The sequence below is a fragment of the Tasmannia lanceolata genome, unplaced genomic scaffold, assembly GCF_043159265.1.
Source record: "Tasmannia lanceolata isolate RefF3 unplaced genomic scaffold, GAP_Taslan_0.1 ptg000037l, whole genome shotgun sequence".
Taxonomy (NCBI): domain Eukaryota; kingdom Viridiplantae; phylum Streptophyta; class Magnoliopsida; order Canellales; family Winteraceae; genus Tasmannia; species Tasmannia lanceolata.
The window spans coordinates 40,211,798-40,237,637 of NW_027518714.1; the positions used below are offsets into that span (position 1 = coordinate 40,211,798).

A 25,840-nucleotide genomic window follows, 5' to 3' on the forward strand; every position below is an offset into this window, starting at 1 on the left:
CTGTCTGGGCTCAGGGGCGAGAAGGCCAAAGCACTCAAAGGCCCATGCATGTATAAGAATCATCAAACACAAGAAAATTGCTTAAACAATTCATATCCTAAGCAATGAATTAAAATAATCCAACATAATTCAAAATTCAACTAGAAAAGGGAGAACGCATACCGCCCAGATGTACCAAATTCCGCACACGGACCTCGTCGCGTCTCGCGACAGAATATCTATCTCTCTGATCAGGAAATCATAGGCTGCTCCTCCCCAATCGTAGTCCGCCAGTCTCTCAATATGGCTAACTATGCTTAGAAAATCTCGATGGATGGTCTTCCTCGTCCCACTGAACAGGGTATGTCCCAGGAGGGACATCACAAAACTCCTCGGCGATAGTACTCCTCACCTAGCTCGGCTGGTCTAGCTTCCCAGTGATCCAACCGAGTCATCCGTAGTCTCGGCGAAGAAGCATGAGGAGGAGCCCCAAGCCTATCTAGTCTATCAACCTCTGGCACCCCCAGGAGCTCCCTAACCTCCTCCTCTGTGATCAGAGTCGTAGTGACGAAGATCCCTTCCATCCGAAGCCTGATCAGCACAGAAAAAGCTACAGGAGTCATGCCGACTTCCCCGATCGGGAAGTCGAAGGTGTGAGTCGTATCCCACCAGCGCTCTGCCAGAGCCAACAAGAAGCCTGTCCCAATGCCCTCTGAGTCTAAGGCAACGATCCTGTGGAGTCCGGATCTCTGAACATACATCCGGGCTCTGACGTGCAAAGAGTCCCATCTGGACTGTACGTCACTCAATGACCCTCTCGTGGGCATAACAGGAAGATCTTGCATCAAAAGATAAAAAAGAACAATCAATAACACTTCCTAAATGGGAGAAGAAACAATCAACACTAAAAAGCAATCCTAAAATCTAGGAGTCTCAATAGAATCTAAGCTAAAAGCAATCCTAAAATCTAGGAATCATAAAGAGTCAAAAGCGTACCCTGGTACCAAGGAGCTCTCCATCGCGGAGTCAGAAACAATCAAAGCCGAAAGCAATCCTAAAATCTCACGATACATACCTCTCCATTGTGGAAGTACCGTGAGACATGTACTACAGTACGCATCAGAAGCGTACCCTGGTACCAAGGAGCTCGATCCCGCCCCTCGTCCCTTGAGGACTCCCTCCCTGCATCCCTCCTCCCTCGTAGGTGTGGTCCAGTCATACTGACTGCAAGAAGTCAAAAACTAAGAAAACCCAGAAAAAGGCGCGAAAGAGAATAGAAATCTCAGAGCGAAAACATATGAAAACTAAGTGAAAATGACGAAAATGAATAAAAAACGTGAATTTATAGGAGCTTCCCAACTCCCATTTTCACAGGCTGCGAAATTTGGTATTTTCCTTCATTTTTTATATTTTCACCCCTCGTTCGTCTTATTCCATCATTGTTTCGTCCGTGGATTCCCGAAATCTCTCAATGATGAGCTGAGCAACTTTTTGAGCACTCAAGCCTTCTGGGCACGCTTTTTCAGTGTCATCCCAACAAAGTCAAATTCTTTGATCTCTTCAAGTACCAAAAATTGGTATGTCTCTCTTACTGAATCTCCACAGAGTCAATCGTTCGGACTCTTCAAATACCAAAAATTGGTATCTTCCCCATGGAGTCATTACGAAGTATTCTTGGGACCAATCTGCTATTTTCCAAAATATCTTCGGCAAAGCCCAACCACTCCAAACAGTCGCCGATCATGGCAAAAAAATCAATTCAAGGCACACAGTTGCCCCAACCTCTTCCTGAGCAATTGCTTCGGATGTTCCCAACTGAATATAACAATCATTCCTCAACAAAATCATTCCCAGCGGGTCTAACTCAAGGCAACTCGATGCTACGTCAAGCCTCCTCAGTAGAGCCAAATCACTCCAAACGAGTCGCCTATTGTGGCAAAATAATAGGCACTCGATCGCCTTGATCTCTTTTCCCCAACAAGAGGTATTGATTACCTCGATTCTTCCCCAGCTAGGTGTTAGGGCAATCATTTCCCAGCGGACCTAATTCAAGGAAATTTTATGCCATCTCAAGCCTCCCCAGCAGAGCCAAATCACTCCAAAAGGAGTCGCCTCTCATGGCAAAATCAATTTGAGGCGCACAATTGCCTCCACCTTTCCTCGGTCGTACCATATAATTACCTCGATTCTTCCCCACATGAGTGTTAGGACAATCATTCCCCAGCAAGTCTATTACAAGACAATCAGATGTACTTCTTGCCAACGGAAAGCTAAGTACTTTCCAAACTTCTCTGGCAATGTTTTCCACACGAACAAACTTCGAGTTTACACAACTCAACCAAATCAAGGAGTTGTCCCGCCTCAAATCAGTAATAGTTTGTCAAAATTCTTTCGTCCTCGATGGAATCTTTGAGACAACTTACTGCTGAATTATCTTCGGCAGTGTCTAATCACTCTAAAGGTGTCACCGAGACCCTTCTAAAGGTTCTCGCCATCATGGCATACATCCAAAGTCAAGAAGATTAACCTTTTCTCCCCAGTAGAGTCGAGGCGGATGCGCACCTTTTGATCATTTGCTGATAAACAGGTGAACGGCAAATATACTCCGTTCCCCATCAGAGTCAATTCTTCGCTTGTCCAGCAGAACATCGACTCCCCAGCATAGTTGGACATAATCGAGGGAAGAATATCAACCCTGTTGGATTCTTGGCCCAAATTAAAGCAACACAAAGACTCTACGAGCTACATAATCTTCCGTGGTCTTCCCTATCAGAGTTAAAATCACATTATCTTGATCTTTCCCCAGCAGATCCATCGCTTCTTTAGTAAAGTCAAGGCATGCAAATGCCATTTTTGTCATTTCCGGACAAAAGGTTAATGCCGTTTTTGTTATTTCCGGACGACGACCCAAACACACAATCCTAACAGATTTGAAGTTTGATGTCGCAATCAATTTCAACCTAAGTGAGTCCATCTAGAAAATTTCCTCAAAATTGTGTCAATGTTGGATGGTGCTTCAAAATTTTGGAGTTTTTCGCAGAGCCAAACATAAAGCAGTTTAGAACACCCAGTAAAAGACCATTTACCCTCTTTATTGATAATGTAATCTAAACCAAAGAAGGTCTCAGCCAACATAGTAGGTATAGGATTTCCTCCTTTATTGAACTGATCTACTATATCAACTAAGACTGATGGAGCAACTTTTTGGTCTCGGAAAACAAGAAAGCGAGCAAAGGTGCAAAGCATGAGGTGCATTACGCCGACACGCCTTGAAATGAGGGTCATCAATCTTGGACATTTTGCGAATGCCTCGATAATTTTGAAAATATGTATTTTTTCACCCTCGAAAAAGGAGGAGGTATCAACAAAACTGTTATCCGGCAACCTTTTAAATGTAGAGAATCGAGACTCTGGATAGGTTGGCTGAATCAATGGACCAGAAAGGGGAAACTCTAGTAAGGTACACCACTCCTCAAAAGTTGGACAAATCTCATATGGTCCAAAACGGAAAACATGTAGGGCAGAATCCCAGCACCTAGCCACTGCATGGAGGAATTTTCATTCTACTCTCGAGATATCCAAATGATGGAACATATCAATCATCTGTTCAATTAGGTTGTATAAATGAGTATATTCTTGATTTGGCGGGATCTCGTAAATCCAATTCTTGAACAATTTGTTCGACATGGCAACTTCCTGACATTCAAATAGGACAGAATAATTAGAAAGAAAGGCCAACCCTAAATAGGTAAATACAAGGATGTTCTAAATAGAATAATGAGGAAAAGGGCAACCCTAAATAGGTAAATATGAGGATAACCTTAGCAATAAATCATGCAATGGGAAAGATACACTCGACAAAACTAACTCTTCCATTAATGATCCCAATCATGATCCAAAAGATAAATCAATGGTGAGGGATATGGATCAAGTTTGATCAAAGGGGGAGACAAATAGACCATGGCCATAATGGTAACAAGTAAGGACTAGTGACCAGATCTAATTCTGAAAGATGGAGGGATGAATATATTTGATTGGAATAAATAAGGAAACCTTACTAAAGAGTAAGTCCTTATTTAATAATCAGCACATAGGACATAAGTCTATGATATAGGATATAATTCAAATGGAGTAATCAAAGGACCAGAAAATAGATCATGATCATAATGGTGATAAATAGAAGCCACCAACCAGATCTACATCTAATTGATATGAGGATATATTAGATCCAAATAGATAAGAAATTTTTACTAAAGAGTAAGTTCCCATCTCATAATCAAAGGATCAGATAGACCTTGGCCATGATAACGGTAAATAAGAGTCGTGGACCAGATCTAGATCTGAATAATGAATGAATATATTTGATTGGAATAGATAAGAAAATTTTACTCAAGAGTAAGTCCTCATCTAAACAATCAAAAAAATAGATAGACCATAGCCATTATGATGACAGATAGGGTCATGGACCAGATTTGAATCTGAATAACGAATAATATAATTGATTTGAACTAAATAAGAAAACCTCACTAAGAAGTCGGCACTGATCTAATAATCAATATATATATATATATATATATATATATATATATATATATATATACATATATATCATAACCAGGGGCACCAGCCATAAGTCTAATCTAGTGGAGTCAAGAAAGTCTCGACTCATAACTGACTAGTGAATACTAAAAGACGAAGCGAGTAGCCGCATAAAACGAACTACCCTCCTACATTACATAGGTCAAGGCCAGGCCGTAACTAGATTCACATGTGCTAGTCGTACATGTACGTCCTATGTACATATATATTATATTTGTGTCAAAGTATGGCCCCAATATACACTGAGTGGGCTACTATGCTTATGATCCATGCTCTTGTACACCATGTACATCTAGGCGATGCACAGAGTTAATGGATCATGCTTATTGACTGCATAGCATTGAATATAGATCTCAACCAATACCACGTTCAGGTCATCACTTCATGCTGGCACGATCGTATCTATATTAGGAGGCCGACTCTAATATATATATATATATATATATATATATATATATATATATATATATATATATATATATATATATATAACAAAACCAAAAATAAAATAAAACATGAAGTGAAGTGTGTGAACCCTTGTTTTATTACGCACCTATCTGGTGCCCTTGGATTATAATGATAAAGTTCTCATTTAACTTGATTTTGACCCAAATTTCTTCAAAAATAGTAAAAATAGCATTTCTTATAGAGTTAGGCAATATTTCAAAAATTCCCCAGCAAAGTCGCCAGTCTGTGGATCCCGGTCTGGAGAAGCGACGAGGAACGAGTCCCCGTCGGTCATTTGGATCTCCACACGATAGAGAGCTCTGCCAAGGAACTCTCAAAATAAAACGCCCTATAGCGATATATGAGATACCTCTTGATCCAAGGACAAAGCCCCAAACCAAGACGTACCTAAAAATGGTAAGAGTCGCCATCCATGGATAGGCCATGGAACAAAAAACAAATGCTCTGTGCAATGGATAAATCTAGAGATATACAGGGTCCGTGCCTGATTACGAGTTGGGAAGGTGTTAGGCACCCTACTCACGCAAACGCACTTGATCTCTTATGCCATATTTTATTAACTTTGAAGAGTTTTGGGCTAAAATCATGTGAAATGGGAATAGGTATCCCTGAGAAAAAATCTACCTAAGCATGCATGACCGGGGGATGGGTAAAGAAAACAAACAAGTCCTAACTCGTCACATCTACTCCTAACTCATCAATCTAAGAAAGCGGTAAACAAACACATGCATCGCTCAGCTAAGCAGATGATGATAGATAAATGGACAGATATGATGAGATATGATAAGTAAGAAAGCAGTAAAAGAGCTACAACTAAGAAGATAAATGAGATAAGCAAGTAGATGCTATGGATAAACAAAAAATCAAGAAATGAACAAGTAAATGCTACAACTAAACATGTGAATAAAGCAGGTAGAAAACAAAGGTAAACATGTGAATGATATAGCTAAACAAGTGAAAGAACAAGTAAAAGTACATAAGAAGTATATCTAAAGAGAGAATAAACACTCAAGAAAAAGTAAGAAAACACACTATCATGCACCTGCACAATAAGCAAAGCCAAATATCAAACCACAAACCCCTAGAACTCTAAAACAATAGAATAAAAAAATGTGCAACAGTATCTCCTGAACTTAGATGACCAGCCATCCAAGCTGCCTACGTATCCAAGCCCCTTTTTGGAATCAAGGTTTACGTAGTTCTGTGGCATATTCTAAGCTACAATACCTATTGTGCCTAGACCACTAAACTAGACTCGACCTAAAAGACTGGATTGATTTTTAAAGCTTCTTGAATGCAATTATTTAGGTTGAAATGAAATGTGGATTTTAGGACACCCTTTATGCCCTAACTAAATGCAAATTAGCCCTAAACTAATGCAGGTAGTTCCTACATCCTATGTGCAACTAGGTTGTATCCTAAAAAAACAGATAGGCTCACTAAGTGAATCCTATTCTAGCCATCAGCCGACTATGCGCCAAGCTATATAGTCAAACTGACCGCACAGGGGCTCCTAACTCTAGGACAAACTCCTAACTCTAAAACTCTCTACACATCTAAGACACACTCCTAACTCTAGAGGATGATCTTTTTGAAAATATTTTATTGAGTTTTATTTGAAAGGATTTTTATTTTGAAAGATTTGAAAAGTTTTATTTACAAAGTTTGACTGGACTTGGGATAAAGATCCTAAGCTGCCTATATACCTCGTGAAAGATGATCAAGTCAACATAGTTCGGAAACAAACTTCCCTAATATGCTCCTAAAATCTTTATCTTTTCAAATGTTTCAATATTTTTGTAGTTTTTCAAAATATTTCAATATTTTTGAGTTTCAAATTTCTGAATTTTTTAGTCTTAAAATGTTCAAGTGTTTTTAGATTTTTAAAATATTTTCACCCTTTTAGTCAAAGGCCAAAGAGAACACACAAAGCAACACCTTGGGGCAAAACCCTAGGGCTAGAGGGAAAATCCTAAAACAAGTAAAGTAGTGGCCCAACTAAGAAAAACATGGTAAGATCCCAAGCAGGTGAACTCTAACAGTATTAATATAGCCTCTATAAAAGATGAAGAAACAATGTCTAAAGATAAACTCCTAACTAGAGGATGAACTCCTAATCTAAAGGATAAACTCCTAAACTATGACTCTAAGTAGGGGTGCGAATAAGTCAAAGTACGACTGACATTCTATGACGGGGTGCAAATAAGTCAAAATATGACTAACAAACACAAAGGAGATAAACAAAGGTGCTAGTGAGACTAGGCAAGTCTCTTAGACACAGATGTGGGCTCCAAGTATCTCTATCATTGCCCTTGCAATGATAAATAGGGATAAGACAACTAAAATCTAAGTTAGTCTTCTAATTTAAAGGGGGTACAACTTAGAGGGGGGTTTTATAAATAAGGCGAGGCATGCCTCTTATAAGTAAACTCTCTATTAAAACTGTAAGCCCAATGGTTCCCACCTTGACATTACCTTCTTGTTTTGATGATTCCAAACACAAGTTAATGTGTTTTGTTTATCTAATGTGTTTGATGTTTCAAAGTGCATGTATTGAAAATCAAGGAATCAAACACCAAAGTCAAGGAAGCATGGATCGTGGCATGAACCAATTGAAGACATCTCATTGGAAGCTAAAGAAATTCAAAGGCTTGGAGAAATCAAGGAGACATCTTGAAGAGCCAAAGAATCAAAGAGAAGATCCATGCAAGTGTCCAAGACATGAAGAGCTTCAAAGTTGAAGATTTGCATGTGAATGTCTTGAGTTAGATTGTAAGTCTAATCCCACTTAAACTTCCCTTTTAGAGGCACAAGTAATTGAGTTTCAAAGGCCTTAAAAATTATTTGGAAAATATATTTGAAACGCACTTGAAAATATAATTAAAAACATAGGGAAAATCCCAAAGACCTTGGCCCAAAAGCCCATGAAGTTTTAAAGTTAAAATTGAACTTTTACCGGGGCCGGTTGACCGGGTGTAGACATCCCATTTTGACCGAACCCTAATAAGCTCAGTTAGGATAGAAACCCTATCAAATTAGTGTTTTGGCGTCCCCAATTTGTTCCAAGAGTAGGTTAGGGTCTCATTTAGGTCCCCATGAAATTTCATCCGAATCTGTCGAGGTTTGCCTAGTGAACGAATGAAGTTTGTAGTGTAGTATACTGTATGAATAAGGGTGGTGATTTAGCCAGAAAAGAGGGTGCGCTTGAACCTGGAAAGCCAGTTCAAGTTTACTGTGGTGGGCTGTCCAGGGGAATATATAGGCATGCAGATTAATGTGTAAAACACTAGCCAAAATGCTTAGATAGGGGCTGTCCAAGGGAAAAGAAAGAGGTAGAATATATCTTTGTTTTTTTGGTCCATTCTTACCTGAACCACCCCATAGTGTAAAAGAGGGTCACGCATACACATAGAGGGGGGGCTGTCCTGGGAACAAAAGGGGCAATATTTCATTTCCCTTTAATAGAGTCGAGTGAGGGGTTTTCCCATTTTGGGGGTGAAAATACAGAGAGAAGGAGAAATTGAAAGAGGGGGAGAGGAGGAGCTGATTTTTCGTGAGAGGACTAGCAGAGAGAGATAAGGAGAGGGAGCTCGAGCACCACCACCATCATCTCCACTACCTTCGGCCCAATTTTCACCCCCACCACCATGCCTTTGACCCAAACCCTTTTCCTAGCATCAACCTCTATTGATTCCGGTGAGAATCTTGCCGGAATCTGACTATCCCACCTCAATTCCTTCATCAAGCCCACCATACACCATCATACCTTGTTTTCTTCAACCAAAACCCACTTTATTTTCAGGCCGGAGCTCCGATCTACCTCCCTAAAATCCGCTACCACATTCTTCTTCCCTTTTTACCTCCACCTTAATCCTGCTCCTACGTCACTTGAAACCCATCTCACACCTCCACAACCATCTCTAACCCATTTCTCTAACCCAAACCCTAGCTCCGGCTAACCCCAAACCCATTACCTCCGGTCCGATTTCATCTTCTCCGGCGACCCTAGACCCTGCAAATCAAACCCCCAAACCTCCTTCGACCAATACCAAACCCATTCCCATCTCCACCCTCTTGCCTTTATTGGAGCCATCATCTCAACTTTTCATCGACCCACTGCCACTATCTTTGGTCAAACCCACCTCCATTTTTTTCCCATTTTAATCTCCTCTGCTACCACCTCTCTACATCTATCTCCACATCCGGCCTCCCAAGTTGCTACCCGCGCCCATCTCCTCCCTCAAAACCCCATTCTCGCCACCTCATTTCTCTTCCCAACTACCATTAAAACCCACCTCAAAACCCCAGAATCCAGTTCTCTTTAACTCAAATCTGATGGTTCTCTGAAATATTTCTCATCCTCTGATCTTATCCGTGAAGCTTGCGCCATCATCGCCCGCAATCCATAGATTGAGAACATCAAATCGTCGGGAAATAGAATGAAAAGAGGTAATAGTTGCTGGAATTTACATTTGGTTTTGATATCCTCATGATCTATTTTCTTTTTTTATGAAATTCATTTGATGGTGCGTGACCATCCCTTTGTTGGATATAGAGCAGTGCTTTCATAATCTGTGTTTCTTTTCCCTGGAATTCATTTGAGGGAATGGCTTTAATTTTGACCGGAATGTAGTATAAATGTTCTATGAGTTTGTGATATTTCTTCTCAGATAACCAATTGATGTTATGGTTATGTTTGTATTTGTATTTGTATTTGTAATCATTTTTATGATTCCGTGATAATTTCTCTTTACTGATCACTCGATGGAGTATAACTACAATTCTAGCTTGGAGCCCTCGATAATATCTTATTATCCATTAGTAATTCTTTTTTACTGATTCATTAAGTGGTGTATGGCTTCTATTTGGAATTTGAAGTTATCTCTAGCTAGAAATCGCTTGCCCTTTCCAATAGTCCAAAGAGATAGAGCATTGATTCTTTTCTTCAAAATCTCTTTTCTTAAAATTCTAAAGGGGAAGTTTAAACAAATGGTGTATCGCCTTCTTACATAGGCATGTTTTAATTGTCCTGTGATCTTAGGACTGTCGCGAATATCAAAGCTTGATACGATTTAAAAGCCTGAATTGGATTCATTTTACCATTGCTGCATGTTCTCTTCTTACTATAATAAAATAGTTTTTTTTTTCCGGCTGCATGTTCCCTATGAATTTGTTGATTCAGAGTGTACAACGTATGGCTGAATGTGATAGTTATGGGTGCATTCCTTGTTTTTACATTGTGTGATGGAGGATAGCTACTTGTCTTCATTTTAATAAGGAGTCATGTGCTTATGAGCTGAAAATGGTTTCCACTCATATTGAATCTCATTTTTATATGATACTTGCACTTTCAACACTTGAACCTGTTAATTTCAAAATTCCAACCTGTTAGAATGGTCCAATTTGCTTCATTAGCTAATACCACTGCATGACCTGAGAATCAAATTGGTGGAGTCACATCATCTGTTAAATAAAGTTGGTGGAGTCATGTTTGTTTTCATGTCTGGTTGAATGGAATCATAGCATCTCAGGGATATTGAGGGTTCGTACAATTCTATTTTCATCCGTCACATCATCTGTTAAATAAAATAAAAATCTGTATGAAGGATTATAATATTGTAGGTTTCTCTCTGATTTTCATAATCTTTAAAGAATTCTTATCCATCATATTTTCTTTTAGGCTTGATGTTTATTTCTCTTATCACATACAGTTTTGTCTCTTGAATGCTATGGATATTGGTTGTTCCACTGTAGTTCATTAACATATTTTTGTGATTGTGATAGATAATCTTATCTTATATTAAGAAAAGAAAGAGTTTGTCTAATTATCAGAGCCTGATAGTGACAGTGACAATGTCATTGATTTAAGAATTCACTTTTGTTTACTTACGAAGATAAGGTTACTTGGAGCCTTTCTTAGGAGACATGCGTTGTCTCATTAGTGGTAGTTGATTCCCCTTTATAGGAGACATGCCTTGTCTTATTTACTTTGGTTGTTCTTGTCATATAGGAGTCATTCTTTGACTTATTTTCCCCCATATTTTGGTAGCTTTATGAAAGAGTCTTTGACTCATTTGTGCTCCCTCTCTAGTGTTATTGGTTAGGAGTTTTTCCATTAGAGACTAACTCAGTCTTATTAGAGCTTACCTGCTTGGGATCTTAGATCATTTTCATTATTCTTGGGGCACTTGTTTGCTTGTTCGTGGATTGTTACATCTTGTTTTGGGATACTATTTTGTTGGTTTGGGATTTCCCTCTTTACCCTAAGGGTTTTACCCTAGGGTGTTGCATTGTGTGTTCCCTTTGGCCTTTGACCAAAAGGGTGAAAGCATTTGAAATTTTAAAAAACCGTAAACATTTGAAATCTTAAAATCTCAAAAACATTAGAAATTTGAAACCAAAAAACAATTGAATATTGTAAAATTCAAAAACATCGAAAATTTTAAAGTCAAAAAAACATATGGAAATATGAAAAACTTAAACCTTTTGAAATGCTTTGAAGTTTTTTTAAGAGTAGTTAGGAGAGTCACCATTCGAACTACGTTGGCTTGATCCTCTTCCACAAGGTACGTAGTGCAGCTCGAGATTTTTATCCCAAGTCCAGCCAAACTTTTATAAATAATATTTTAAATCTATTTTTGAATAAACAACTTTAAAACCTTGTTTTCAAAGAGCTCTTCCTCTAGAGTTAGGAGTCTATTCTAGATAGAGAGTTTTAAAGTTAAGAGTTTGTCCTTGATTTGTTGTGTGTTTGTGTTTGAGTTAGGAGTTTGTCCTAGCTAGGAATGCCTCCGTCTGGTCAGTTGGCGATTCACATCACCGACTGATGACTAGGTCTTGGATACGTTAGTGATCCCATTATTTTTCTTAGGACACACAGCCTAGTTATACATAGATTGTAGGAACCACTTGCATTAGCTTAGGGCTAACCTGCATTTAGTTAGGGCATATAGGGTGTCCTAAAATTCACAATCTACTTAAATTTAAATATCGTTCAAGAAGCTTTAAAAATCAGTCCGGTGTTTTAAGATCGAGTCTAGTTTAGTGGTCTAGATGTCTTAGGCATCATAGTTTAGAATAGGTGCGAAGAACTACGTTGCATTGATTCTCGTGGAGACGGTGATACATAGGCTTCTTTGGATGAATATCATATCATCTAAAGACTCGGGCTTAAGCATTAGAGTCTTAGGATGTGTTGTTAGCACTTTAGGGCTTGTGTCTGTATATTGATGATAATTTTTGCATAGGATCATGATAGTGTGTGTTCATTTCTTTGATTACTTATATGCTTAGCGGTAGCATTATCCTGCTTACTTGTTTTTCTTGCATATTTAACTGTAGTAATTACTTTCTTTGATTGTCAGTTAGCTGTAGCACTTTACTGCTTTACTGATTATCATATCTGTTATATCTTGTACAGACCTTATACCTTTAGTTGTAGCATGCATGTGTTTGTCCACCAGAATTTAGACACCCATTAGGTATGTTACTCAAAATCTAGCAATGCTTAGGTGACACTTCTTTCATTCATCTCGTATGTGCTTATTATTTCATCCCTGAGTCATGCATGATTAGGTAGACGTCTTCTCGGGGATATTTGGTTCTCATTTCACATGATTTTCGCCCAAAATTCTTCAAAGTTAATAAATAAATGGCATAAGAAACCGAGTGTTCGCACTCGGGCGAATTGGGGGTGCTCTTCGGACCTTCTCCATTAGTCACCAGGCACGAACCTTTTGTATCTCTGGTTATCCGTTGCAAACAAAGCATTTGTTTTGGTTCCATGGCCTATCCATGAATGGCGACTCTGAGTTTATTTAGGTACGTCTCGAATTTGGATTTGTTCCCGAATCGAGAGGTATCTCATTTATATCGCCACCCGTGCTATGCTATGGGGGTGGCACCCGTTTCGAGAGTTCCTTAGTAGAGCCTGCTTCACGTTGTGGAGATCTCAGAGGATTGCAGGGGGATCTCACGTGCCTTAACACTTATTCTCTTAGATCAGGGTTCACAGGCTGGCGACTCTGCTGGGGAATTTTTGAAACATTGCCTAACTCTATAAAAATGCCATTTTTACTAGTTTTGGAGAAATTTGGGCCAAAATCAAGTTATTTTGATTTTACATGTTAATTTTCTTCCTTTTAATATTTTAGATTTGAAGTGTAAGCCTATGGGAAAGATTACAGCACAGGGAATATAAGATGAAAAGAGAGGTTTTCGATTTAATTTCAAACAAAACGGGGGTTAAAGTCAACCAAATAAAGTGGCAGAACGACAAAAGAATGCTTTGAGTATGTCCAATCGTGTTGATTTATACAACCTTTTGGTACTGTAAGGGGGGTTAGTCGCAGCGCATTTGATGACCTTTGGTGGATTTAAAGATTCACCCGTTAGTGGGACGGTATTTTTTTCGGGACTTCTTAAATACACCCTTAGTCAGAATTATTGAAAGGCGCGGACTTGTAGTACTCCAACCCTTGATTGGGACACTCTAGTTTTTTTACTTTCGTAGTTTCTTGTAGTACTCCAACTCTTGATCGGGTGTGTTTGGTGACGTTCCAGAAAAACCGTTCTTGTTGTTTTTCCTGATTTTAAAAATCGAATCGAAAATAAGGAAAAACATGTTTGGCTGATGAAAAAACGAGAGTTCTAAGAATCAATTTTTTTTTTTTTATCGTTTTAGAAACTCCTAGCACTAAACAAAAACAAAAGCTGTTTCCAACTAGAAACGAATCGTTTTATCGGGAGGGTCTCTCTCATCTCATCTCTGCCTCTACGTCTCGAAGGAACCGAGACTGCCAACGGTCAAACGTTGACCGCCGGACCTCCGACCACTGAACGCCAACCCTGACTACCTGGCTCTCTCTCTGTGGTGTGTCTCTCTCCTTCATATGCCCCCCTCTCTATCGTTCTGTCCTCTAGTAGCCATAAATCGCTCCAAGTTTTTTCTTCATTTTTTTAGGTTTTTTCATCTGGATAATGGCGTGCTGTATTAGGGTTTTTCCCCTATTAGTTTTTTTCTTGCCCATTTCATCTAGATACTGGCGTTGCATTAGGGTACTGCAATTCCTTGACTTGCAGAAAATGAATCCGCTTTTTGAGTTATAAAAATATTTTTTATTTCCTTCGTTTTGCTTTTGCTTTTATTTTGTTCCAACATTCATCAATTCACATTCCTGTATTATCAAATTAAAAAAAAAAATCATGTTCTTAAATTGATAGCATTTTTATTAAGAGATTTAGCTCTCAGCTCTAAGTGCAATTTCTGTCCCAGTTGGAAATGAGAAGAAAGGATGTTATTAAATCTCTTAACAAAATGCTATCAATTTAAGAACAGGATTTTTTTTAATTGCAAATTTAATGACTGTTTCATTATAAGGCTTTTGATTCTAAGAGAGCAAGAGATGGGCGCAAAGTTTTATTTAGCTCTCAGGTCTAAGTGCAATTTCTGTCCCAGTTGGAAATGAGAAGAAAGGATGTTATGTCACTGTAGTAAGTTTCAGCTCAACTCCATCTTTGTTTTTATATGAAACTAACATCTAAATATGCAACATCAACTGTTTCCACATTAATTTAGATGTTCAAACAGCTGTATAGAATGTTCAAAGAGATTTTCTTCGAGAATCTGCCCTTGCTTTATCGTGTTCACTCAAAACCCTGAAAATTTTGTGATATGCATATATGATACAGGGAAGCAATTATAAAAAGAAGAAAACCATGGAAATTAGGGCATGAAAGGGCTATCTTTACTCAATATGCATAGATGATACAGTTTTTTTTTTTTTTTTTAACTAGATGATACAGGAATGTGAATTGATGAATGTTGGAACAAAATGAAAGCAAAAGCAAAACGAAGGAAATAAAGCATATTTTTATAACTCAAAAGGCGGATTCATTTTCTGCAAGTCCAAGGAATTGCAGTTTCCTATTGCAACGCCATTATCCAGATGAAATGGGCAAGAAAAGGACTAATAGGGGAAAAACCCTAATACAACGCGCCATTATCCAGATGAAAAAACTTAAAAAAATGAAGAAAAACCTTGGAGCAATCTCTGGCTACTAGAGGACAGAACGATAGAGAGGGGGAGATAGGAAGGAGAGAGACACACCATAGAGAGAGAGAGCCTGGGTAGTCGGGGTTGGCGTTCAGTGGTCGGAGGTCCGGCGGTCAACGTTTGGTCGTTGGCAGTCTCGGTTCCTTCGAGAGGTAGAGGCAGAGATGAGATGAGAGAGACCCTCCCAATAAACAATTCGTTTCTAGTTGGAAACGGCTTTTGTTTTTGTTTAGCGCTGAGAGTTTCTGAAACGATAAAAAAACAAAAAAACAGATTCTTAGAACTCTCTTTTTTTCACCAGCCAAATATGTTTTTCCTGATTTTCTATTTTTAAAATTAGGAAAAACATCAAGAACGGTTTTTTTGGACCGTTGCCAAACACACCCGATCAAGGGTTGGAGTACTACAAGAAACTACAAAAGTATAAAAACTAGAGTGCCCCAATCAAGGGTTGGATTACTACAAGTTCGTGCCTTTCAATAATTCCGACTAAGGGTGTATTTAAGAGGTCCCGAAAAAAGTACTGTCCCACTAACGGGTGATTCTTTAAATCTACCAAAGGTCATCAAAATGCGCTGCGACTAACCCCTCTTATAGTGCCAAAATGTTGTACAAATCAACACGATTGGACATACTCAAAGCATTCTTTTGTCGTTCTGCCAGTTTATTTGGTTGACTTTAACCCCCATTTTGTTTGAACTTAAATCGGAAACCTTTCTTTTCATCTTCTCTTCCCTGTGCTGTAATATTTCCCGTAGGCTTACACTTAAAATCTAAAATATTAAAAAGGAAGAAAATTAACATGTAAAATCAAAATAGGAAATGTGCCATGAGTGGTGTTAACTGCTTAGAAATCTCATCATATTTTCATCTACTGATTTACCCGGATAAAAATAGAATGTGTGACAAACAAATTGGTTTGAATCTAAGAATGAATAGTGGTGTTAACTGCTTAAAATTGTTGCCAAATGCAGATTATAAAGGGACATTACATTTAGAATTTGATTTTACTCTAAGTTGCACTTTGAAATTTGTTGGTAGAACTCACAGTTGTCATGATGCAGGTGTTTTCATCTTTTGGATTTGTGCATAAGATGCTAACATTGAGAAGACAACTGATTTCTAGGTTATCTATGTGTATATATTGATCTAATCAATTGTCACCATATCAGAGTTCTATGTGCTGGATCCTAATATCAGAAAGAACAGCGGAAAAAGGAAAGAACAATGAGAAAAAAGGAACTAACTTCCTTATAACATCTCCATAATGAAAAGGAATTATATAATGGTTACCTATTTGACGTGCATCACTATCTAAATGAGAAACAAGCTCAAGACTAGGGACTACTAGCTGTTAATTACGAAGGATGGATGTCCCAGTCTGATTCCAAAACTGTGGAGAGACTTTAGAATGCAAAGCAATATTGACTAGGGTATGATCTAAATAGTAGAGTCCACCAGAATCAGTCCCACCACTTACGATCATCTTGTATTTAGATTTTAGATCCTGAAACACTCGAGATGAATGATAAAAAGTTGTAGAACAATAGAAAGACTTAGTTAGTAGACTGACAAACAAAAATTAAAAGGACACTTCGGAATATGAAAGGCATATGATAGGGGAATAGACTTGGTACGACACACAATCCCTTGACTAGTCACAGGAGCCATGGTTCCATCAAACAAAGTAATATACGAATTTAAAAGAGACTAATTAAATGAAGTAGAAATGGATGACTCGCCGATCGTATGGTCAGAGGCATTGAATCAATGACCCTAGGAGAGAGTTGACTAGAAACAAGAAGTGAGGCATTACCTAAGTGTGCCAAAGAAGCAGAGGATGATGATTGGAAAGTGGCCGACTAAAGCTGGTGAAACTACCAACAACGTGCGGCATGTAACAAGTCCTTATTTTTAACTTCTATTTTCATCATTTTATTTGCAGTCTATTTTTTAGGCATCAAATTTTGTTCGTTTGGCTTGATTTTGGTGTCATTAGAAAGATTTTTCGATTAGCTAACTAATGCTCCCAAGATCACATGATTTAAACATAATTTGATGTTGTTATGGACGATTTACGAATATGGTACATGTCTATTACATGATTTCTACTTTAGGATTATTTTAGTTGTGTTGCTTTAGATGGACGATTGAAATTAATTGTTTAGGTCTTAAGTTAGCATTTAGGTTTTTTTTTGGGGTTTGGCCATCTATATATTGTTATGACGTGAGGAAGGAAAGGTAGATTTGAATAAAAAATACAAAAAGGGATAAATGCTCTCTCTCTCTCTCTCTCTCTCCCCCTTGAAAAAAGATGAGATAAATGAGATCTCCTTGCTGTTAGGACTTAGGATTTCTTGATAGAATACCAAAACTATGTGCCATATAAAGTACTGATATGTTCTACCCATACAAGTACCCATTATATGTTATTGGTGTAAAGTGAAGTACCCTTGCAGCATGTATTGTGGAGGGGATGCTACTATTGGAAAAATTATCCTTTCTATTTATCTCCATTTTAAGCTAATTTATTCTTGTCCTTGCAGATTTTTTTCTTTTACTGTAGGCTGTAGGGACAATTGTGCTTTCAACAATCGCTTCAAAAAATGAAATTGGCACCAAGAGAGGCAGAGAAATTGGCTCTGCACGGTGCTGGCTTCCTTGCACAAAAGCGTTTGGCTCGGGGTTTACGGCTGAACTACACTGAAGCAGTAGCATTGATAGCAACTCAGGTACTATTGAATTTTCAGTACTATTGTTATGATCTTTTCACAAAAGATATCTATGTTTTCATATATATTTGCTGCTTGAGGTAAGTTGTTGCTTTTCTAATCATTCTGATATCTACTGGGTTCATGATTTATTTTTCTATTTTTCTAGGCAGAGGATGGTAACTTACTAATTTTGGTGCTTGAAATATATATTTGCTGCTTGAGTTTTAGCTACTGATTATGCTTGATTGCATAATTAATGGGAAGCACAAAGGACAATACTCTGGATGGTAGCTTATCTTGTGGGGTGAACATAAGAAGGGGTTTAGCCTTTTAACTCAATTGGTAAAGAGTAAAGACTATGTTCTTCGGAGGTTCAATCCCAGCTTATTTGCTGCTTGAGTTTTAGCTACTGATTATGCTTGATTGCATAATTAATGGGAAGCACAAAGGACAATACTCTGGATGGTAGCTTATCTTGTGGGGCGAACATAAGAAGGGGTCTAGGCTTTTAACTCAATTGGTAAAGAGTAAAGACTGTGTTCTTCGGAGGTTCAATCCCAGCTTACCTACGCAAAAAAAGCTTATTTTGCGGGGAATGTACTTGGTGGTTTATATTCGTGCTAGACTAATACCTAAAACTATGTTATTGGGATGTTAAATCATTCCATTCCCACTTGCTGTTTGGGTGAACATATTGACATGACTTTCTTTCTCTTCATTTAATTCAATTGAAAGAGAGCATTTAGATGTTAACCTTCCAAAAAGAATAAAAATAAGCGATTTAGTAGGATTCTGCTATGGAGATGGTATTCCCTAAGAAAACAACAACAATCCAACTATGGTACCTTAATCTTGTATAGACATGAAAATGAGAGCAACGACGCGACTGTGTGTTGACTTGATCCCCAAATTGCATGTGTGGGAGGTCTGCTATGAAGGGTGTTTTTTTTTTATGACATTGGGTATCCCCACCCCAATTTTTAGTGCGGGACTATTCCCTACGGATGCGCGCATTCACCCGTAAACCACGCACATCGGGTAAGCCCAGGGGGGTTCAAACTCGCGTCAATGGGGAGCATACCCATGACTTTAAGCCAAAGAGCCACACCCGTACGGGTTTATGAAGAGTACTTTATCCCAAACTACATGTGTGTTGACTATCTTGTAAATATACAATAAGATAGTCAATAAAAGCAGTCATGTACACGTATGGGTTGAATTTCTCTTCTACTCCCAAACTTCTTCTATCCAACAGGGTACAGGAGCATTGCGGTCTAGGTCATTGATTATCTGATTCGACCCAAGCCGTTGGGTTGAATTCCCAGACTGTTTTTGGTTTATTTGTTGATCAAATCTTCATAGGAAATGATGCACACATATGACAAATTCCCAGGAAGTGGAATTTGCCACATAAGAGACTAGATATTGAAAAATCAAATGTATTGTGATGCAGGCAACCTTACTATAACATGCACTGCTCTGTCGTATGATTCTAAGTGTTTTATTGGTAGAGGAAGATGAAGGGATCATACTAGTGTTAATACAGGTGGTATGGGGAGTGGTAACACTAGTGATGGCGGAAGTAGAGGAAGGTTTGAGCCTGCTTGAGAAAGGAAGTGTACCTTTTGTGGGAGGGCTAGTCGTTTCAAGGAGAAATGTTGGCGTCTACATGGAAAACCAACTTCTATGGATCATAACTGTAACGACCCGATTCCCTAACCAGGCCGCTACAACTACTTTGATAAAATCACCAAAAATTTTCTTTTCTTTTCCCTTTTTTTTTTCTTTTGAAAGGAACAACTTAAACGAGCGGAAGCATTAACTAATAATAAAATCCATCCATTTATTTAAAACTAACTATGCTCAAAAATTAAAACCTAACAACTCCAAATAAAGTTTATTACAACCCAACATTAAATAACTTAAACAGAGTTTATAAAAAATTCAAAACGACAGGTGACCCCAACCCTCTCTCTTTATTCCCCATTCCCACTTTATTCATATGTCTTCGTTTGCGAAAGCTCCTTCTTCTACTAATCCTATGGGGGAAAAGTAGCAACGTAAGAGCAAGGAAAAAGGGCTAACGACATAAAAGCAACACGATATAATAACTATAACAATTATCAATGAACAGTGTTAGAATCCATTTTAAACTATACAATTTTCTTAATTGCTACATAAATAGGATATATCTACATTGCCATTTTAAATTGTTCAAAACTCATGAAGAGATATGGGTGGACGTAAATCAAACAATATGCACTCTCATCCCCAATAGTCGTACGACATTCCCCAATAAGATCTTGTTCGGTGGCCTTCCAGCCTGGCCGTCAACTATTGACCATCAAGGAGTCCTCCGTCCTCTAGTGGGACGTGCTCCTTTCTAGGGTTCCCTTTGGGTCACCGTATGGTTCCACCCAAAATGCATTGCAAGCCAGGTGTCGTACGCTCTCGGCCTGGGTGACTTTAGGCTTTTGCCCAAGGACGGATCTAAGGGTCTGCCTTAGTCCTCCCTCCCTCATTTCCAAATCCTAGAATGGCATACAGATTCTACTAATTATCTTTGTGAACGTGCTGGGTCTACTTTTAATTTAACAACTTTCTCCTATTCTGACATTTAACAGATTACAACAATTTACTTTCTTAATTGAAAGTCTAGGAAAAATATGGTATTGAAACATGTGTAATGTCTTTACCTTCTAATACAGTTACACATCAAATAATCATAGAATTATACTGAGTTACCGTTATAATGCGAGTCCATATTCACTTGCCTGGATGTTGCGTGGAAAGGAGTGAGATAATGCTGATGAGAATTTCACGAAAACAACTTGAGAAGTACCTTGTAACTTAGAGGTGAGTCTCAACTCTCTTCTCCTTCTTCTTTGGCTTGCTCCCAATCTCCTCTTCTCTCTCTCTCTCTCTCTCTCTCTCTCTCTCTCTATTTGATTATCAGCAAGGGGAGGGCGGCAGTTTTTTTTTTGTGCAAAAACCCACGCACAATTTGGGTTGGATGAACAACAATGGGGTGTTTTTATACACCCACACACCCAAATCTTCATTCATACGGAAAGTTGCGCAAATCCCCTCTTTGAAATAGGAATGAAAGGATTTGTCAACCCATTTCTAATCTCTTTTCTTAAGTTAGGGTTTTTAAACAAGGAAATATAGTTAGGCTAATTTATTTACTTACTGTATTTGTTCTTTGATTAGTGAAATTTAAGGCCCAATATATATGGAACCAACTCAAGTCAACCCACGTTGGGTAAGCAAGATCCAAACGTGAGACCCAATTTTAAAAAAATAATGGGAGGTGCATGGCCGAAAATCTCAGCCCCAAAATTTGAGTGGTTTGTCTGCTAGCTTGCTTAGTATGAAAAAAAGAAATTTCCAACCCTACTTGCTAATCTCATACTCTACTTGCTTTGAGACAAGGATATTATAGATACACTTCCTTTTTAATATTCCTTCTTTAGAGTAGTTTTTTTTTTTTACAAATTTTACTAACAAGGCAGCCACAACAAGGTGGCGCCCCACAGGGGTGTGACGAGGCATGACACATTCCAAAATTATTTTGGAATGTGCCTCCCATTAGTCCAAGATTTGAAAGATCCTCTATTTTGGAAAATAAATCTCCCACCCTATAAACTAAGTGACAAGATTACCCCCACTTGAACAAAAAACATAAGAGTGGAGTGCCAATACCAATTTCGGATTATGGTGCCATCAAAATATAAGGGATAATTTTTGTGGTCGTTACAATAACACATCTAGAGCTTATAGTGTGCCTTGTACTCTCCAGAGTAGTGCGACTTAGGATACTCCACAGTAGTCTACTATTGGTAAGATGGTCCATTTGTCCTTGGGTTGTTACAATTCCATGGTCCAAGATATGAATTGCCTCGAGGGTATGTCCTTTGCCTGTGTAGCTCAATTAGGTTTTCTCATGATCTCTTCACATCTCTAATCTTTCCTCTCAGATCTCTAGGTAATTGACTCTGGGTCCACTGATCATATGAGTGGTACGTCATATTTGTTTTCTTCCTTTGAGCCGTTAAATTATGTCGAAAATGTCTAATTGGTAGATGATTCTTACCAAAATCTCTGGAAAGAGATACACTCCAATTTCTTGTTCTTTTTTTATGACAATTTCTTTCTTCTTTCTTGTTGATTGGTTGTGCTACCGAGGATGGCATGTTGTCTCATTTCATTCTTGGATTTAGATTACCTCAATAGAATTGCTAAGTCCTAATAAGGATGTTCTACATAGGTGGCACTGCTGGTTGACTCATCTATCTCCTTTACATATTAAATATTTACCTCATGGTCTTAGTTTCATTGATTGTGAGAATTTTAGATGTCAAACTTGTCAACTTCCTAAACACCACCATTATGTTTATCGTAAGGGTTTGAATTATCATTTTGATTCTGATTTTTATTTAATTCAGTTTGGTGTTTGGAGTAAGGTTTTAAATTTCTGCTTCGGTTTCGGTCACCATGGTAACAAATACGTTTTGGTTTCGTTTGGAAATTTCGGTTGAAATCTTGTAAAGTCACCAGGCACAGACTTCTCTCTGTTTTTTTTTTAAAGCACAGACCTCTCTTTTACTGTCCAAAAAAAAAATCCATATGTAAATGATAGAATTTTAAGATGAAACATCACGAAATGCTAGAATAAACTTACATACAAACATAGAAACAATCACATAAGCCAGACAACCATCCATAATGATTTAACAACATTATACACTTAGTGATATGCGTTGCCATGCATGTCTTGATAATTCAGTACGTACAACATTTCACATGTAATTCATATAAATATTTATATACAATGCATACACAACATTTAACATGCAATTTATATAAATATAATTATGTAACATTTAGGTCGTTTCGTATCGGTTTCGGTGGAAATTTAAAACCATGGTTTGGAGGACCGCTGCCATTGACCCATATGCTGGTTTTCATTATTATATGTCTTCAATTGTTGATGCAACTCATATGACCTAGCTGTATTTGATGAAAGATTGAATTGGAGTTTCAAACCTTTTTAAAACCTTTTACAAATGGGCCCAAAATCAATTTAATTGAAGGGAGATGATTTTTTCACCCCCCTGTAGGATTATGCACCCCGCTTTTAAAGTGCATTGTGGCAGACTTTAAAGCTTGTCAAATCACGTTAAAAAGGGGGCGCATAATCCTATGCCCGGGGGGGGGGGGGGGGGGGGGGGGGGTGGTGGTGAAAAAATCATCTCTCTAATTGAAATATTAGTCTTTCATTCTTATAATGGGGGTAGGATATCTCTCTTGAGAAATTCAAGTTTATTTACAGGACCATCTTCTGTCTGAGGAACCCTCAACAGAATGTTATAGTTTAGTGAAATCATCATCATCTCTATCACATGACACATGACTTTTTTACTAGTATGTAGGATATCAAAAACATTTTGGTCTGATGCTCTATTTACAGTTTGTTTGTTAGCTAATAATAGTTACCTTCTGATGTTGTAAATCACATCCCTAGTTGATTCTTTTCTGTTAATCCTCCAAGCACAATGCTTTAGCTTGAGAACATTACTTGTATCGAGGAGGGGGACGCCTATAATGAGGATAACATTGACGACTTATCGATTTTTTATAATTAATATTTGTCATTTGATGTTTGCAACTTTGATAATTGATACGATCTTGTGTCTATTATTATTTTTTAAGATTATTATCCAATATGCATGTGTTTGGATAGATTATCCATTCCTTTTATGATATTGAATAACTAATCATCGTGGTTTTATTTAAATTAAATGATATAATTGGTTAGTTTATTATTCTCCTAAAAAAATAAAAAAAGTTTAATATTCTCCGATTTGTTTAATGATTTTTATAATTTTTTAATATATACATAAATCAGAATGAATCTTATGATTTACTATCCGATTCGATTTGACCCCTATAACGATTTACGATTCGATTATGATATTCAAAACATTGCCAACCATTGCTGGTTTGGTGGCCTGAGAGGAGAAAGGAAGGAAGAGAAGATATTGAAATCTCGTCTTTGACAATAGCCTTCAATATCCATTGGTGGCAGTAGTGGAGATATAGATGACTGGTAGCTGATTGTTTCCATGGCTCCTATGGAAGAGGCACAACAATTGTGGCGGGCTGTATGACATAGTGATAAGAGGGAGGGCTAGAAGGGATAATGGAGATTATAGGGTACTATACCCAAATAAAATAAACTCCTTTTGGAAAGGGCCATTGACTCGCCTTAGGGGGAGTTAGGGTAGTGAAGGGGAGTATCATTCTTCCCTCTATTGAGGAAGAGGTCCTTGTGATTTCATCAAATCCTCGAGCATGCTGTTTGCACCTCTCACCGCGTTTATGATTATACCCCAACCTATTGTGCTTTATCCTCTATAGCTGGTGAGATTGCAGTTGGAGAATGAGTTCTAAATCCGTAGTACAAGTTCAAGTGCAAGTTCAACCTGAGTTATTAAATAAGGAAGTGCGAGTTTTACAAGAATCAAAACTTACGTGCAAATGGGGAAGAAAAGGAATATGTTGTCAATTTAACATCTTTTGATAAGATTCTTCAATCCTAGCTGCTATTTCTAATACTTTGAAATTTTATTATGCCAACAATTAGTTCATATTTTGATATTGTAAGCCCAAGGGTTCCCATGGGTTAATCATTCATCTTACCTTCTTGTTTTGATGCTAGCAAACTAAATTGATTAGCTTTTATAGACTAATGTATTGCTTTGAGGTGTTGTGTCATATACAGAAATTTCATGTCATAATCACCATTACACAACTCAACTCAACACATAGCATGTGGATCAAGGAGCAAAGGAACCAAGAGCTTGCACCTACAGTGATGACATCCTCATTTGAAGATGTTCAAATCAAGCGGCTGGACTTCTTGCTCATCATCTTGGTCCTCGAAGGGATCACCATGCTCCTCTTCTATAGCAAGGGTGCGCTGCAGACAACGGGAGGCAATGTTACCTTTCCGGTGGTAGTTAAACATTCAGGACCTGGTGGGACTTGACGGGAATTTGAAGTTACAGGTCCTTCACGAGAAGTAGAAGTTACCGGCCCTTTATCTCGATTAGTGCTAACTGTGGGACCAAAGTTGTTGCTACCTCTAGAAATAGTATGATTGCTTCTTGAGGCAACTGGTCATGATAGGACAACTCTACCAGTCTGCTGTGATGACCAGGATCTAGTCGTTTGGGTCTCATTTGGGACGTGGGTTGGGGTACCTAAGATATTTTTTTATTGCAAGAGCCTTATGATAGGCTTCTTCCATGATCTCAGGGGCATGGAGTTCAACTTCTCTCTTAATCTTGGTTCTCAACCCATATACAAACTTGGCTACAATCATGGAAAGTTCTTCAGAGACATCACATCTCAGCATAAGCTCTTCAAACTTAGATAAGTACTCAATGGCCGTAGACTTCGACTGCCTCAAACCTAATAAATCTCTTAACAATTGTTGTTTATAGAAGTTGGGCACGTACTACCCTTTAACTTGTCCCATCTCATCCCACATGAAATTGTATGGCTGTCCTAAATGCACTAAGCTCCTCTGAACAGTTTGCCAATGCTGATTGGCAGATCCTACTAACTTAATTTTGCAAAACTGCACACGATGATAGTCAGTCATTACAAACCATTCAAAGTAGTCTTCTAGGTTTGCCAACCAATCGAGGAAGGCACTGGGGTCCAACTTACCATCAAAATTAGGAACATCAAGTTTGACCTTTTTAGTAATATCGATATGCTGAGTGTGGTGACGATCTGGACTCTGTCTTTGAGTCGAGTAGCAAGACGCCTATCTGGATACCTAGCTTGGGTAGGTGGCTGGTCATAATCCTCTTGGTCGTCGTGCAGAACGAACTAATTCGCGACCGGCTTTCTTTATCTCGCTTGCCGTTAGCCTTACTGATAGGGCTAGCGTCTTTCGGTTGGGGTCCGCCCTAGTAGAAAGGGGGCTATCCATTAGTGCATGAGTCAGGT

General features: G+C 38.2%; 1 protein-coding gene across 6 annotated transcripts in view; it reads left to right on the forward strand.

Annotated features, from left to right (window-relative positions):
• Positions 1 to 25,840, forward strand: part of URE (urease) — a 146,843-nt gene that overhangs the window by 20,176 nt on the left and 100,827 nt on the right. For all 6 annotated transcript variants that reach the window (XM_077370548.1, XM_077370554.1, XM_077370551.1 and 3 more), the window contains one exon: positions 17,648 to 17,833. In XM_077370548.1, the coding sequence (XP_077226663.1) occupies positions 17,708 to 17,833 (126 nt within the window). In that variant the 5' untranslated portion in view covers positions 17,648 to 17,707. The remainder of the gene's footprint in view (positions 1 to 17,647; positions 17,834 to 25,840) is intronic.